Source organism: Petromyzon marinus, chromosome 4, assembly GCF_048934315.1.
Source record: "Petromyzon marinus isolate PM22_M1 ecotype Great Lakes invasive population chromosome 4, UKy_Petmar_22M1.pri1.0, whole genome shotgun sequence".
Taxonomy (NCBI): domain Eukaryota; kingdom Metazoa; phylum Chordata; class Hyperoartia; order Petromyzontiformes; family Petromyzontidae; genus Petromyzon; species Petromyzon marinus.
The window spans coordinates 18,809,938-18,823,269 of NC_133670.1; the positions used below are offsets into that span (position 1 = coordinate 18,809,938).

The following is a 13,332-nucleotide window of genomic DNA, read 5'->3' on the forward strand; positions in this document are numbered from 1 at the left end:
ATCATGTTAGAGTGTATTATCCATTTTTTTCCCATAAAAAAAACGATAGTCCCAGATAAGTGTTCAACATTTTTTGAAGCTTGATAGAGTACCGCGTACAACCATCACAGTCAAACAGAGGACACAATGGTAATCCTGTAGGGCCATTGCCTGAATGTGGTCTTCTCCAGGATATACTTTTCTGTTGTAACGCAGTTTGAATGACACATTCGGCGAGTCGTTTTTACCCCCCATTTGCGTTTCATGCCACTGCCAATGCAGTTCCTTTAATTCCCCAATTTAATGATATGTTATATTTAAAAACGTAATTTCTTTGTGCAAATATAAACATTGTGTTTCAATAATTGGAAATATGTTCACTTTGTAGGAACTTGCTTCCTGTGCAACACCATCATCGTCCCTGTGAAGAATGAAATTGGTGAAATCATCATGTTCATCCTTAACTTTGACGACGTGACGGAGCGGACGTCACTCAAGTCCGAAGAGGTTGTCAACCATGCAGGCGTGCAGTCCCGGATCGCCGCTTGTGAGTGCTACACCTGTCCTTCTACTCCTCCTGCACCACCACCTATTTTTTTTTCCCTGTGCCTGTGTGTATAGTGAGTGTGCTGTCATAACATTTAGAGAATGGTCCATTAAGTGCAAGATCCGATGACTGACATCCACTACAAAACTCCAGTTTTCCATGTCTGTAACCCCTAGAAACACCGCACTAATTGTTACATCAAATTTAAACTGGAATATATATTTATATTGACCCCCATTATTAAAAAAAAAACCTACATTGTATTTTTCAATCAGATAATGTTCCACATATTTCTGGCTTTGCTTTTACTTTAGTGGCCACAAACGTATCTTGAATCGCACGATCTATGTCACCTTTTTCGCATGTAACTATTAAAACTCTTTTGACGCAATCAAGTTATATCCTAAAAAAAAAAAAACTAAGAATATGAATTACTGCAGTCACGAAAGCTTTAAATCAAAATTTAAGTTATATCCTCTTTCGTTGAAGCTTCCCTTCCCGTTCCCTCTGCGCGCAGACACGGGAAAGGCGCTCCGTCTCAAGTTTCAGTCTCTGCGCACCATCGCGGCGAGCAAGCTGTCGCTCCCGCGGGAGGACCCGGACTCGGTGCTGGTGGAGGCGCCGGTGCCGCGGCACCGGCCGGGCACGAGCGGCGTGAGCAGCGGCGAGGCGCTGGCACTGCGCCGCGTGCGCTCCTCCTCGTCCCGCGACGGCTCGCTGCAGTCGCACCCCGAAGACACGCGCGTGCTCATCGACTCCTCGCCCGCCCGCTCCAACCACTCAGGCATGCCGGTCACCACCACGCCGCCGCCGCCGCCCCCGCCCCCGCCCCCGGCTGCGCCTCTGTCGCTCGGTCACTCCTCCCCGAGGCACCTGGCGCACCAGCAGCTCGTGCAGCAGCACCAGCAGCTGTCTAACATGGACCGCTTGCACGTGCTGGACGTGGCGTGCTCCAACTCAAACCTGGCACACATCCGCTCCAAGGAGAGCCTGCACAGCCTGCGGAGGGCATCCTCGGCCGACGATATTGAGGCGATGCGCGGAGACTCGGAGCGGCCGTTTCGCGATCGTCACGGCACGACAGGTACCATGCGCTCCCGGGAACAGGGTGCTTTTTTGCGCCGCAGTTGTCAATATTATCGCTCCGCTGCTGTTGAAGGCCTTCCTAAGTTGTGCCGTAACACAATGCAATACCCTTGCTCCATGTCATGTGACTACGTTGGGGCATGATCTTTCCTTCACCGACATCTCCTTGGAGTGCTCTTTCCACTTTTCTTTGTCCGTCGCTGCGTCTTTCAACTGAGTTGGTTTCCAACCTGTCGAATTCTTGATGTTTGATGTCCATTTAGACTGCGGGCGTCCTGTTCCCCTACCACCCTTTGCAGCCAGTCACCATGCATCCTGGTCACTTGTCCGAAATCTTGCTGTGTCCTGTACATGACCTGACTTTCCAGCCTTGCTTCTTTGTCTATCTCTCGTATTATATTGACATTCAGATAAAACCAACGTGTTTATAGGTATGTATGTTCTCGTAATTAAAATCACAGTGTAACCCATGTACAGTAAATTTACAGTTTGTGCTTGTTGTAAAATAAGTGATTTGTGAGAAGCATGTAAAGTTGCATGGTCGTGCAATGTATTAGTATGTTTTTATGGTTATATTGTGCTTCTTTGAAACCTAATGTTCTTGCCAAGTGGACAGAGGAAGGCATATACGAGGTATGGTTTTGACTTTCTGAATTACTGTAAATAACTTACTCCATTCACATTTCCTCTCCATCTCCAAGAACAGCATCAGAATGCACAGCTTGGCACTGCATACATTGAAATTATTATCACTGCGTTCCGATATTGATTACGTGAAACTAGCCACCACAATAATCATTCAAAGTCAATTAATACTAAATAAATAAAGGTTCCTTTTCTGTATTATTGTCAAACATTTTTTTTTATCTTCTATTTAATATTAAACCCTGTTAGTTGCTTGTCCATCTACACAAACCTGGATCTCTAATCTACACAAACCTGGATCTCTAATCTACACAAACCTGGATCTCTAATCTACACAAACCTGGATCTCTAATCTACACAAACCTGGATCTCTAATCTACACAAACCTGGATCTCTAATCTACACAAACCTGGATCTCTAATCTACACAAACCTGGGTCTCTAATCTACACAAACCTGGGTCTCTAATCTACACAAACCTGGGTCTCTAATCTACACAAACCTGGATCTCTAATCTACACAAACCTGGGTCTCTAATCTACACAAACCTGGATCTCTAATCTACACAAACCTGGATCTCTAATCTACACAAACCTGGGTCTCTAATCTACACAAACCTGGGTCTCTAATCTACACAAACCTGGGTCTCTAATCTACACAAACCTGGATCTCTAATCTACACAAACCTGGATCTCTAATCTACACAAACCTGGATCTCTAATCTACACAAACCTGGGTCTCTAATCTACACAAACCTGGATCTCTAATCTACACAAACCTGGGTCTCTAATCTACACAAACCTGGATCTCTAATCTACACAAACCTGGATCTCTAATCTACACAAACCTGGATCTCTAATCTACACAAACCTGGGTCTCTAATCTACACAAACCTGGGTCTCTAATCTACACAAACCTGGATCTCTAATCTACACAAACCTGGATCTCTAATCTACACAAACCTGGATCTCTAATCTACACAAACCTGGGTCTCTAATCTACACAAACCTTGATCTCTAATCTACACAAACCTGGATCTCTAATCTACACAAACCTGGGTCTCTAATCTACACAAACCTGGATCTCTAATCTACACAATCCTGGATCTCTAATCTACACAAACCTGGATCTCTAATCTACACAAACCTGGGTCTCTAATCTACACAAACCTGGATCTCTAATCTACACAAACCTGGATCTCTAATCTACACAAACCTGGGTCTCTAATCTACACAAACCTGGGTCTCTAATCTACACAAACCTGGGTCTCTAATCTACACAAACCTGGATCTCTAATCTACACAAACCTGGATCTCTAATCTACACAAACCTGGATCTCTAATCTACACAAACCTGGGTCTCTAATCTACACAAACCTGGATCTCTAATCTACACAAACCTGGGTCTCTAATCTACACAAACCTGGATCTCTAATCTACACAAACCTGGATCTCTAATCTACACAAACCTGGATCTCTAATCTACACAAACCTGGATCTCTAATCTACACAAACCTGGGTCTCTAATCTACACAAACCTGGTTCTCTAATCTACACAAACCTGGATCTCTAATCTACACAAACCTGGATCTCTAATCTACACAAACCTGGGTCTCTAATCTACACAAACCTGGATCTCTAATCTACACAAACCTGGATCTCTAATCTACACAAACCTGGGTCTCTAATCTACACAAACCTGGATCTCTAATCTACACAATCCTGGATCTCTAATCTACACAAACCTGGATCTCTAATCTACACAAACCTGGGTCTCTAATCTACACAAACCTGGATCTCTAATCTACACAAACCTGGATCTCTAATCTACACAAACCTGGATCTCTAATCTACACAATCCTGGATCTCTAATCTACACAAACCTGGATCTCTAATCTACACAAACCTGGGTCTCTAATCTACACAAACCTGGATCTCTAATCTACACAAACCTGGATCTCTAATCTACACAAACCTGGATCTCTAATCTACACAAACCTGGATCTCTAATCTACACAAACCTGGATCTCTAATCTACACAAACCTGGATCTCTAATCTACACAAACCTGGATCTCTAATCTACACAAACCTGGATCTCTAATCTACACAATCCTGGATCTCTAATCTACACAAACCTGGATCTCTAATCTACACAAACCTGGATCTCTAATCTACACAATCCTGGATCTCTAATCTACACCGAATGTCTTTTTGGCACGACAGTTGCAAGATGTTATCTTCTTCGCCTGCTTCAATCCCGACACTGACACCGCTATATTTGGAGTTTGCATGTTCTCCCTGTGGTCGCGTGGATTTTACACTGGGACCTCTGGTTTTGTCCTCCAAATTTCGAATCAACATACGTTTAGAGTCTTTGGCTGCTATATTTGTGGCCAATTTAATTGGCCTCACCTGGTTAAATAAAAGTTTAGTTTACAGTCTTTTTTATTAAATCACCCCAGACTTAGCTTCCAAGTATGACGGTCTCTGTAACTTTGGGAGCATGGAAACACACACTGTTGTGATTTTCGTGCAAAAACGATGGTTATAGAGTAGGATAGACATCGTTTGTACATCAGGGTGTAGTTCCTAACATGCTTTCTGATAATGTCTCTAGTATCTCACTCCTGGATGCCAATCGTTTGGGCTGTTTTCTCTTCTCCTGCTTGCGAAACGAGCGCTCTACCTTGCATGTATCAGCAGGTGCTTGGGTCATTCCAAGTATAACCTTTTTGAGAAAAATATCCCGTTTAATTATTTCATTACTGTATGTCTTGTTTTAAGATCAGACTTAGCTCAGAGAGGCACATGCAAAATTGCTCATGAGCGACACATCGTTCATTATCTGTAAATGGCTTCTGGAACAGTCTCAAGTGTTCAACTTGTAGTTGTCATAAGTAATTTTCTTTGTTAAGAAAATGACTTGCGTTGCAGTGAGCTTTGTCTTACGTGATATCTTCATGCTATTCCTCAGATACTTCAAACCATATTAGGCCTGCATTTCTTAACTCCACATCCGACTCGGATCTGATGAAGTACCGGGCCATCAGCAAACTCCCACAACTCACCTTCAACTTTTCCGACTTCCGCTCCGACAAAACCGTGGTGACACCGCCCTCTTCAGAGAAGAACTTCATCCCGCCCAAAGTAAAGGAGAAGACGCACCACGTGACAGAGAAGGTCACCCAGGTACAGGGGCATAGATGCACACGGCTCTAGTTAAGCCGTTTCTCGTTTGTGATCCATCCCACTAAAGCTGCATAGGATATGAGACGTCACCTTATCTCAGCCTTTGCCATGTAGATGCATGGTTTGTTCTGAAGCCGTTGAAATTGCAGTGTGTGCTGTGACGTTTGTACACTCAGAGTACCGACATGCCCTGCCTGAAACATGTTTTTAAAGGTTTTTAAACGTGTATTGTATACGTATAAGCTATGTAGTGTATGCATTTAGGAAAGGTATTAGCTATATTTTACAAACTATATGCTAATATACAGAAATAGCAAGTGCTTACTGCTTTCTATAGAGTCGGTGTTCACAAACGCGCTTTGCGCCATTGGTCAATTTGGCTGAGCAGATCATCGTTGTCTTCATGTGCGTCTTATTTCCTCTAGACAATTGGTATGTCTGCATAGGCTTACAACCAGTGGTGTGCGCGTGTGTCATTGTGCTTTATTACTTTGTGCTGTGGATGAATGTCCATGGGAAAACACAAGTATTTTGATCATCTAGTTTAAAAGCCGATTAGGTGAGGCTGGGCACTACAGTGAGGGAAAAAAGTATTTGATCCCCTGCTGATTTTGTCCATTTGCCCACTGACAAAGAAATGATCAGTCTATAATTTTAATGGTAGGTTTATTTGAACAGTGAGAGACAGAATAACAACAAAACAATCCGGAAAAACGCATGTCAAAAATGTTATAAATTGATTTGCATTGTAATGAGGAAAAAAAGTATTTGACCCCTCTGCAAAACATGACTCAGTACTTGGTGGCAAAACCCTTGTTGGCAATCACAGAGGTCAGATGTTTCTTGTAGTTGGTCACCAGGTTTGCACACATCTCAGGAGGGATTTTGTCCCACTCCTCTTTACAGATCTTCTCCAAGTCATTAAGGTTTCGAGGCTGACGTTAGGCAACTCGAACCTTCAGCTCCCTCTACAGATTTTCTATGGGATTAAGATCTGGAGACTGACTAGGCCACTCCAGGACCTTAATGTGCTTCTTCTTGAGCCACTCCTTTGTTGCCTTGGCTGTGTGTTTTGGGTATTTGTCATGCTGGAATACCATCCATGACCCATTTTCATTGCCCTGGCTGAGGGAAGGAGGTTCTCACCCAAGATTTGACGGTACATGGCCCCGTCCATCGTTCCTTTGATGCGGTGAAGTTGTCCTGTCTCCTTAGCAGAAAAACACCCACAAAACATAATGTTTCCACCTCCATGTTTGACGGTGGGGATGGTGTTCTTGGGGTCATAGGCAGCATTCCTCCCCCTCCAAACACGACGAGTTGTGTTGATGCCAAAGAGCTCCATTTTGGTCTCATCTGACCACAACACTTTCACACAATTGTCCTCTGAATCATTCAGATGTTCATTGGCAAACTTCAGATGGGCATGTACATGTGCTTTCTTGAGCAGGGGGACCTTGCGGGCGCTGCAGGATTTCAGTCCTTCATGGCGTAGTGTGTTACCAATTGTTTTCTTGGTGACTATGGTCCCAGTTGCCTTGAGATCATTGACAAGATCCTCCCATGTAGTTCTGGGCTGATTCCTCACCGTTCTCATGATCATTGCAACTCCACGAGGTGAGATCTTGCATGGAGCCCCAGGCCGAGGGAGATTGACAGTTATTTTGTGTTTCTTCCATTTGCGAATAATCGCACCAACTGTTGTCACCTTTTCACCAAGCTGCTTGGCAATGGTCTTGTAGCCCATTTCAGCCTTGTGTAGGTCTACAATCTTGTCCCTGACATCCTTGGAGAGCTCTTTGGTCTTGGCCATGGTGGAGAGTTTGGAATCTGATTGATTGTTTCTGTGGACAGGTGTCTTTTATACAGGTAACACGCTGAGATTAGGAGCACTCCCTTAAATTTCAGCTTGTTACCTGTATAAAAGACACCTGTGAGCCAGAAATATTTCTGATTGAGAGGGGGTCAAATACTTATTTCCCTCATTAAAATGCAAATCAATTTATAAAAATTTTGACATGCGTTTTTCTTGATTTTCTTGTTGTTATTTTGTCTCTCACTGCTCAAATAAACCTACCATTAAAATTATAGACTGATCATTTCTTTGTCAGTGGGCAAACGTACAAAATCAGCAGGGGATCAAATACTTTTTTCCCTCACTGTATGTGTGTATGGTAATCTGTTACGTTTGTGTTCCTGCCCAGCGACTTTGAGGGGGGATACATTTTACATAGTAATTTGAAAACTGCTGCCTATCTCTTGTGCCTCACAATTTGAAGTTGTTTGGATACATATTATGGAATTCAAAAGGATCAATGTTTATGATATAAAAGTATTATCACTGTACCAGTTAACTGGAGAAGCATTGATTTATTTAAAAATTGTGGATAAGGTACATTTATTGTAGTTATCGTGTCAAATATCCCAACTGTCATGTGGTAATGTGACTGAACAGTTGACAATGGTTTCTAACAAGCGGTAACCCTTGTGTTGAATCATGGTAAATGTGAGGCAGGAAAGGGCATTTTCCCCATTGTTTGAATGTGACCTCATGTCTCTACATGGCCATCCATCACAAGTGAGGACTCACATTCGGTGATGATTTGTCATTGTCCTGGGTTGGATGTCAGAATGAGGATCCAAATGCGTTGGTGTGTCTCTTGGGAAATTGCTCTTTTCAGAGGTTGGATTGTTTGGTGCTTGAGAGTGCAGGTTTTCACTGACCCTGTGTACTTAATCTTTATATCTGTGCTCCATTGGCATTGTAAGACGCAGTAGGACTGTTAATACAAATAATCATAATTTCTTGGCATCTGTCAGCTGTAGTTCATTTTTGGTAGAAATGTATAAATAGGAATAGCTAAATTTCACTATTAGCATATGCCACGTATTGGCACCTTGTAGAGTGTAATCGATGGTAGTGACTCTCCACTAATTAAATCAATATGTTAATTATATATTCATTGGTTCTGGAAGATATTTATTACAACTTAACTCATCTCCAATGTTCTTATTTTTTGTCACTTGCTATTTCATACATTTTACTCAGCTAACAATATAATAATATATGATCAAGGGCAGTGGTAACATAGTGGTGAGTGCCCTGCACTCTGAACCCAGCTACCTCAGTTTATTTCCAGGTCACGGCTACCATCAGTGGCAAGTGAAATCTGAACCGGTCTTGGGTCTTCAACTCATCAACCCCCAATGGCTAGCATGGTGAAGTATGGCCAAACAACCCCCATGACTGGCATGGCAACGAGTAAACCTTCATCCAGCATTAGATTAAGGGATGTACATGTAAATTATGATCTAAATAATTAGCTAAAGTCGAACACTCGACTCGATGATACACATTTATAATACACACACTCAAGTTGTTTCAATGCTATATGCAATATTGATTTTGCGTACGAGTAGTGACTGCATGTGTCTTTGGGTGCAATTCTCTACTTTGCTAATGAAATATCCCGACACTGTAAAACATTGATTGTGTTGCTCATTATGTTAAAATAGCGAAAACACGTGCGCTACAAAAGCATAGCAAGTTAACAATGCCAGGCTATTGATAATTTTAGATTAACTCACATGTGAGCGCTCTTCTATAAAGGGAAAATTGTCCTATTGTAACTAAAGTAACAAATAATGAGGGCATATTGCTGGTTCATACAAAGACACTCTCATGGATTTTCTGCCCTTTAATTAGGATTTATAAACTAAAAGTATAATCAATGGTAGTGATTGTACAATCATTAAATCAGACTGTTAATTGCCCATTAAATGTATTCCTAATATTTGTTATTTTTAGATCTCAATCTCACGTTAAACTATTATCCCTTTCACCCGTATTGATGGCGTAGGTATGGAATGGTCCCAGAATTAAATATATTTTTTTAGATGAGCGAAACAATTCAGTTCCTTTTTAACCCGGAGAGATCCAATTGGGACGCATTTATTCCGCATCAGACACCTGAGATACAAATACAAGAGAAAATTCCACGCGCAGGGTTGTGTTGTGGGGATAGAATCCCTCGGCATCGTTCGCCCTAATGAGTAACGTGAACACGAGCGAGGAGTGCGGATGAATGGGGTGGCACGTGGGCAACTTGACACTGGATTCACATTGGGCACGTGCAACATGTCGTCGTTTAATTCATGCCCCCAACGATTGAGTCAGCCTCGCAAACAGTATATGTATGGAATGCTTATGTACAGATACTACAGAACAGTGTCAGTGCATGTGTGTGTTTTTTATATATATATAAGTTCTTGTAAATTTAGCACGCATAGGTTTTCAGTCAATCCTGATCTCCTAGGTTAGTTAGTAGGCGTGTTGAGCATTTCCTTTTTTCAAGCTTGCACCATGCACTACTTCAGCCAATTTCAGGGGGTGCAGTTCTGAAACAGTTTCTTTTAGGCTCGGTACAATGTGTTCATTTAAATTCATCAGACGCTGTGCAATTAGCAGAATAATATCACTCAAGTTGGGACTGGAGCTGTCAGAATTGCAGTGTGCATGTGGTTTTAAATATACCATTTACGTTTCGCTGAAACAAAACTTCCTTATGCCCATCAGACTCATTACAACTTCGTATAATTTCAAGCTGTGAAAATGTTCTGCTCGACACAAGTAGAGGCCGAGAACAATCCTGATTTTGCTATGAAATCCGGTACGCATGTTCAGTGTATACGGCATAGACTATAAACACTAATCGCCGTATTCCTTAATCAGCGTCCCTTCCTTTTATTTTACTGTATGCCATTTGGGAATACTCTAATAAAAGAAATGCACATAACGGAAAACATGACAGCAGCTACTTATGGAGGTGTTGAAGGCACTGTATGCACTTCCATTACGTAATCCAGGACCATTTGTGGTCGTGTTACAGGCATGTTTCAACAAACAAAAAAAACGAAATATCGCGCGAACAAGAGACCCTTTTCAAATATAAAACGAGCGAAGGGGCTCCGTTGTGCAAGCATCTCCACGAAAAGGCTGGCAGCGTACACAGAACCCACCGAAACACACCACCACCACCACCAACCCCACCACCAACACCAACACCACCAACACGACCACCACCACCACCAACACCACCAACCCCACCACCAACACCACCACCAACACCACCAACACGACCACCACCACCACCAACCCCACCACCAACACGACCACCAACACCACCAACCCCACCACCAACACGACCACCAACACCACCAACCCCACCACCAACACGACCACCAACACCACCAACCCCACCACCAACACGACCACCACCACCAACACGACCACCACCACCAACACGACCACCAACACGACCAACCCCACCACCAACACGACCACCACCACCAACACCACCAACACCACCACCAACACCACTAACCCCAACACCACCACCAACCCCACCACCAACACGACCACCACCACCACCAACACCACCAACCCCAACACCACCACCAACCCCACCACCAACACGACCACCACCACCACCAACCCCACCACCAACACGACCACCGACACCACCAACCCCACCACCAACACGACCACCAACACCACCAACCCCACCACCAACACGACCACCAACACCACCAACCCCACCACCAACCCAACCACCAACACCACCAACCCCACCACCAACCCCACCACCACCACCACCAACCCCACCACCAACACCACCACCAACACCACCAACCCCACCACCAACACGACCACCAACACCACCAACCCCACCACCAACACGACCACCAACACCACCAACCCCACCACCAACCCAACCACCAACACCACCAACCCCACCACCAACCCCACCACCACCACCACCAACCCCACCACCAACACCACCACCAACACGACCACCAACCCCACCAACCCCACCACCAACACGACCACCACCCCGCCCGCTGTGCGGGATCACTCGAGAACGGATCCTCCCCGAGTCCACGGCAACGAGCGCGCGCTGACGCTTCACATCTTCCCGAGCCAGCGTCACTTTACATTCACGGGCTAGGGGGCGGCGTGAGAAGTTGCTGAAACTGGAGGGATAACCACCCTAATTAATTGACCTGGGTTGCTAGGCAACTTTTGATTTCATCGTTTGGCTGTGGTGGGGAGGGGGAGATGTGTTAAATTAGCAACGTCAAAGCAACCCCCAACCCCCCAATAACAGATTACGTGGGTGTCTGCATAATTCGTCGGGGGTGGTCCGGGAAAGGGAAAAAAAATAACGAGGGCAGAGCGATGGGAGGGGACGAGGCATTGGCCCCTCCTGCTGCGACCTTGCCCGGCTCTGGGGCTGGATGAATGGTGAAGCAGGTTCCGTAAGTTGCTTGCCTGAGTCGCAGGTTGAAAATGACAGGGGGAGAGACCGAGAGCGACGTGACTGCACCATGCAGCGCTCACCTGTTGGCATCCGCTGGACAGATTATTTCCCTCGATTGAGGAAGTATCAATATTGGCACGATGCAGCTTTTAATCAATTTCATTTTATTCCATCAGCCACAGTCCTTCACACTTGAGGTCCGAGCAAGGGCCACTGCCGTCAATCCGTTTTCGCTGTCAAGGGTATGCACTGTTATGCCTGCAAGCGTGAGTCTGACTCGCTCCCAGCATCAGATTAGCCAGACGGGTATTTGATGCCACTTGGATGCTCGCCGCATCTCTTGCCTTTTGTTCGCGGTGGGACGTGGGGGGGGGGGGGGGCTGGCGTTATTTCTGCTCCTGCTCTTGCTGTGGCTGTGGCCGCGGCTGCTGTGGGCTGAGGTCTCTGTTCGTGAGACCATTCGTCCGTCCGGTCGGCGATGGGAATGGAAGAGGAAGAGATTCAGTGTGAGATCCTGCAGGCTGCCGAGAGTGGGATGAGTGCCAAAGGGGTCCGCCTCTCCAGCTTGGTTGCCCAGGAGGTACTGTAACATCCTTAACTTTAGCACTCTCGATTTAAAGCTTTCGTGACTGCAATGATTCATCTTCTTTGGTTCTTTCGGTAAAGTCACGTAGAATGAGAAACGTCGTGAGAATATTATTGTGTTATTTTATTTTATCAATTTATTATTTTGTTCTCATTCTACGTGACTTTACCGAAAGAACCAAAGAAGATTTAGCACTCTCTTACATTGAATGGCATTTTCAAAGGGGTCCGTGTGTATAATATGCATTGTATGTTGGAATTTATTTAGCACGGTACGTAGCCAACCGTGCTCATCAGAGGTGTGTGTGATCGTTGGATAGAATTCGCAATTGTCGCGTATGCCTAACAACAATTGATGTCTCGGCTGTCATATAATTCATGTTACTCTCATCTCTGCATGTCTTAATAAACCAGCAGGATTATATTGGATTTTTTTTTAATTTGTTGCTATAATGTGCACGCGAAAAGCATCCGTGTTAAGAATAGCTTCATAAATTGAAGGATGCCAATTAACCTTTTACCATGACTACTAGACATTATTTATTCTGTTGAAATAAATACTAATGTGGGATATACAGTAGCTGTATATGTTGATATAGCATTTGTTAAATTAAACTGCTTAAATGTGCAAAATATTATTTACAGCTTTTGGCCTATTACTCGAAACATTCTCAATTTCTGAAGGGAAATTACCTAAGTCATACGTTCCGAGAATATATTTTTCTTTTGGAGCAGTTACTAAAATCATATTCTTCTCTTTGACTGCAACAAATGATGATGGCATGCCAAGAGGTGTGGTACATTTTTTGTAAAATGGGGTGTCAGTGGATTTTATGATAGATTAATTACGTGTGTCCATGAAACAAAGGCTTTTAACTTTACCTGCGCTTTTGATAAACATTTTAGCTGTACGTAGTCAACCGCGCTAATCATTCATAACAATTAAGTAACACATTAATATCCTATAACATTCTACTGCAGT

At 44.0% G+C, this 13,332-nt stretch overlaps 1 protein-coding gene and 1 long non-coding RNA gene across 4 annotated transcripts in view; one reads left to right on the forward strand and one right to left on the reverse strand.

The window, feature by feature from the left end:
* The window catches only part of LOC116938546 (voltage-gated inwardly rectifying potassium channel KCNH2), a 173,928-nt gene that overhangs the window by 128,057 nt on the left and 32,539 nt on the right, over nucleotides 1-13,332 (forward strand). The window contains exons 3-6 of one of the 2 annotated variants that reach the window (XM_032945766.2): nucleotides 368-526; nucleotides 1,044-1,610; nucleotides 2,222-2,245; nucleotides 5,231-5,445. In XM_032945766.2, coding sequence (XP_032801657.2) covers nucleotides 368-526; nucleotides 1,044-1,610; nucleotides 2,222-2,245; nucleotides 5,231-5,445 — 965 coding nt within the window. The remainder of the gene's footprint in view (nucleotides 1-367; nucleotides 527-1,043; nucleotides 1,611-2,221; nucleotides 2,246-5,230; nucleotides 5,446-13,332) is intronic. The other variant, XM_076059679.1, reaches the window with a different exon arrangement.
* LOC142909032 (uncharacterized) lies at nucleotides 3,732-4,220 on the reverse strand. 2 transcript variants are annotated; one of them, XR_012932087.1, is made up of 4 exons: nucleotides 4,139-4,220; nucleotides 4,001-4,092; nucleotides 3,840-3,954; nucleotides 3,732-3,793 (listed from the first exon to the last, which is right to left on the reverse strand). It is a non-coding gene; the product is annotated as an uncharacterized LOC142909032 (long non-coding RNA). The 2 variants fall into 2 exon arrangements; XR_012932093.1 differs by lacking the exon at nucleotides 3,732-3,793 and adding an exon at nucleotides 3,800-3,839 and having other exon boundaries at nucleotides 3,886-3,954.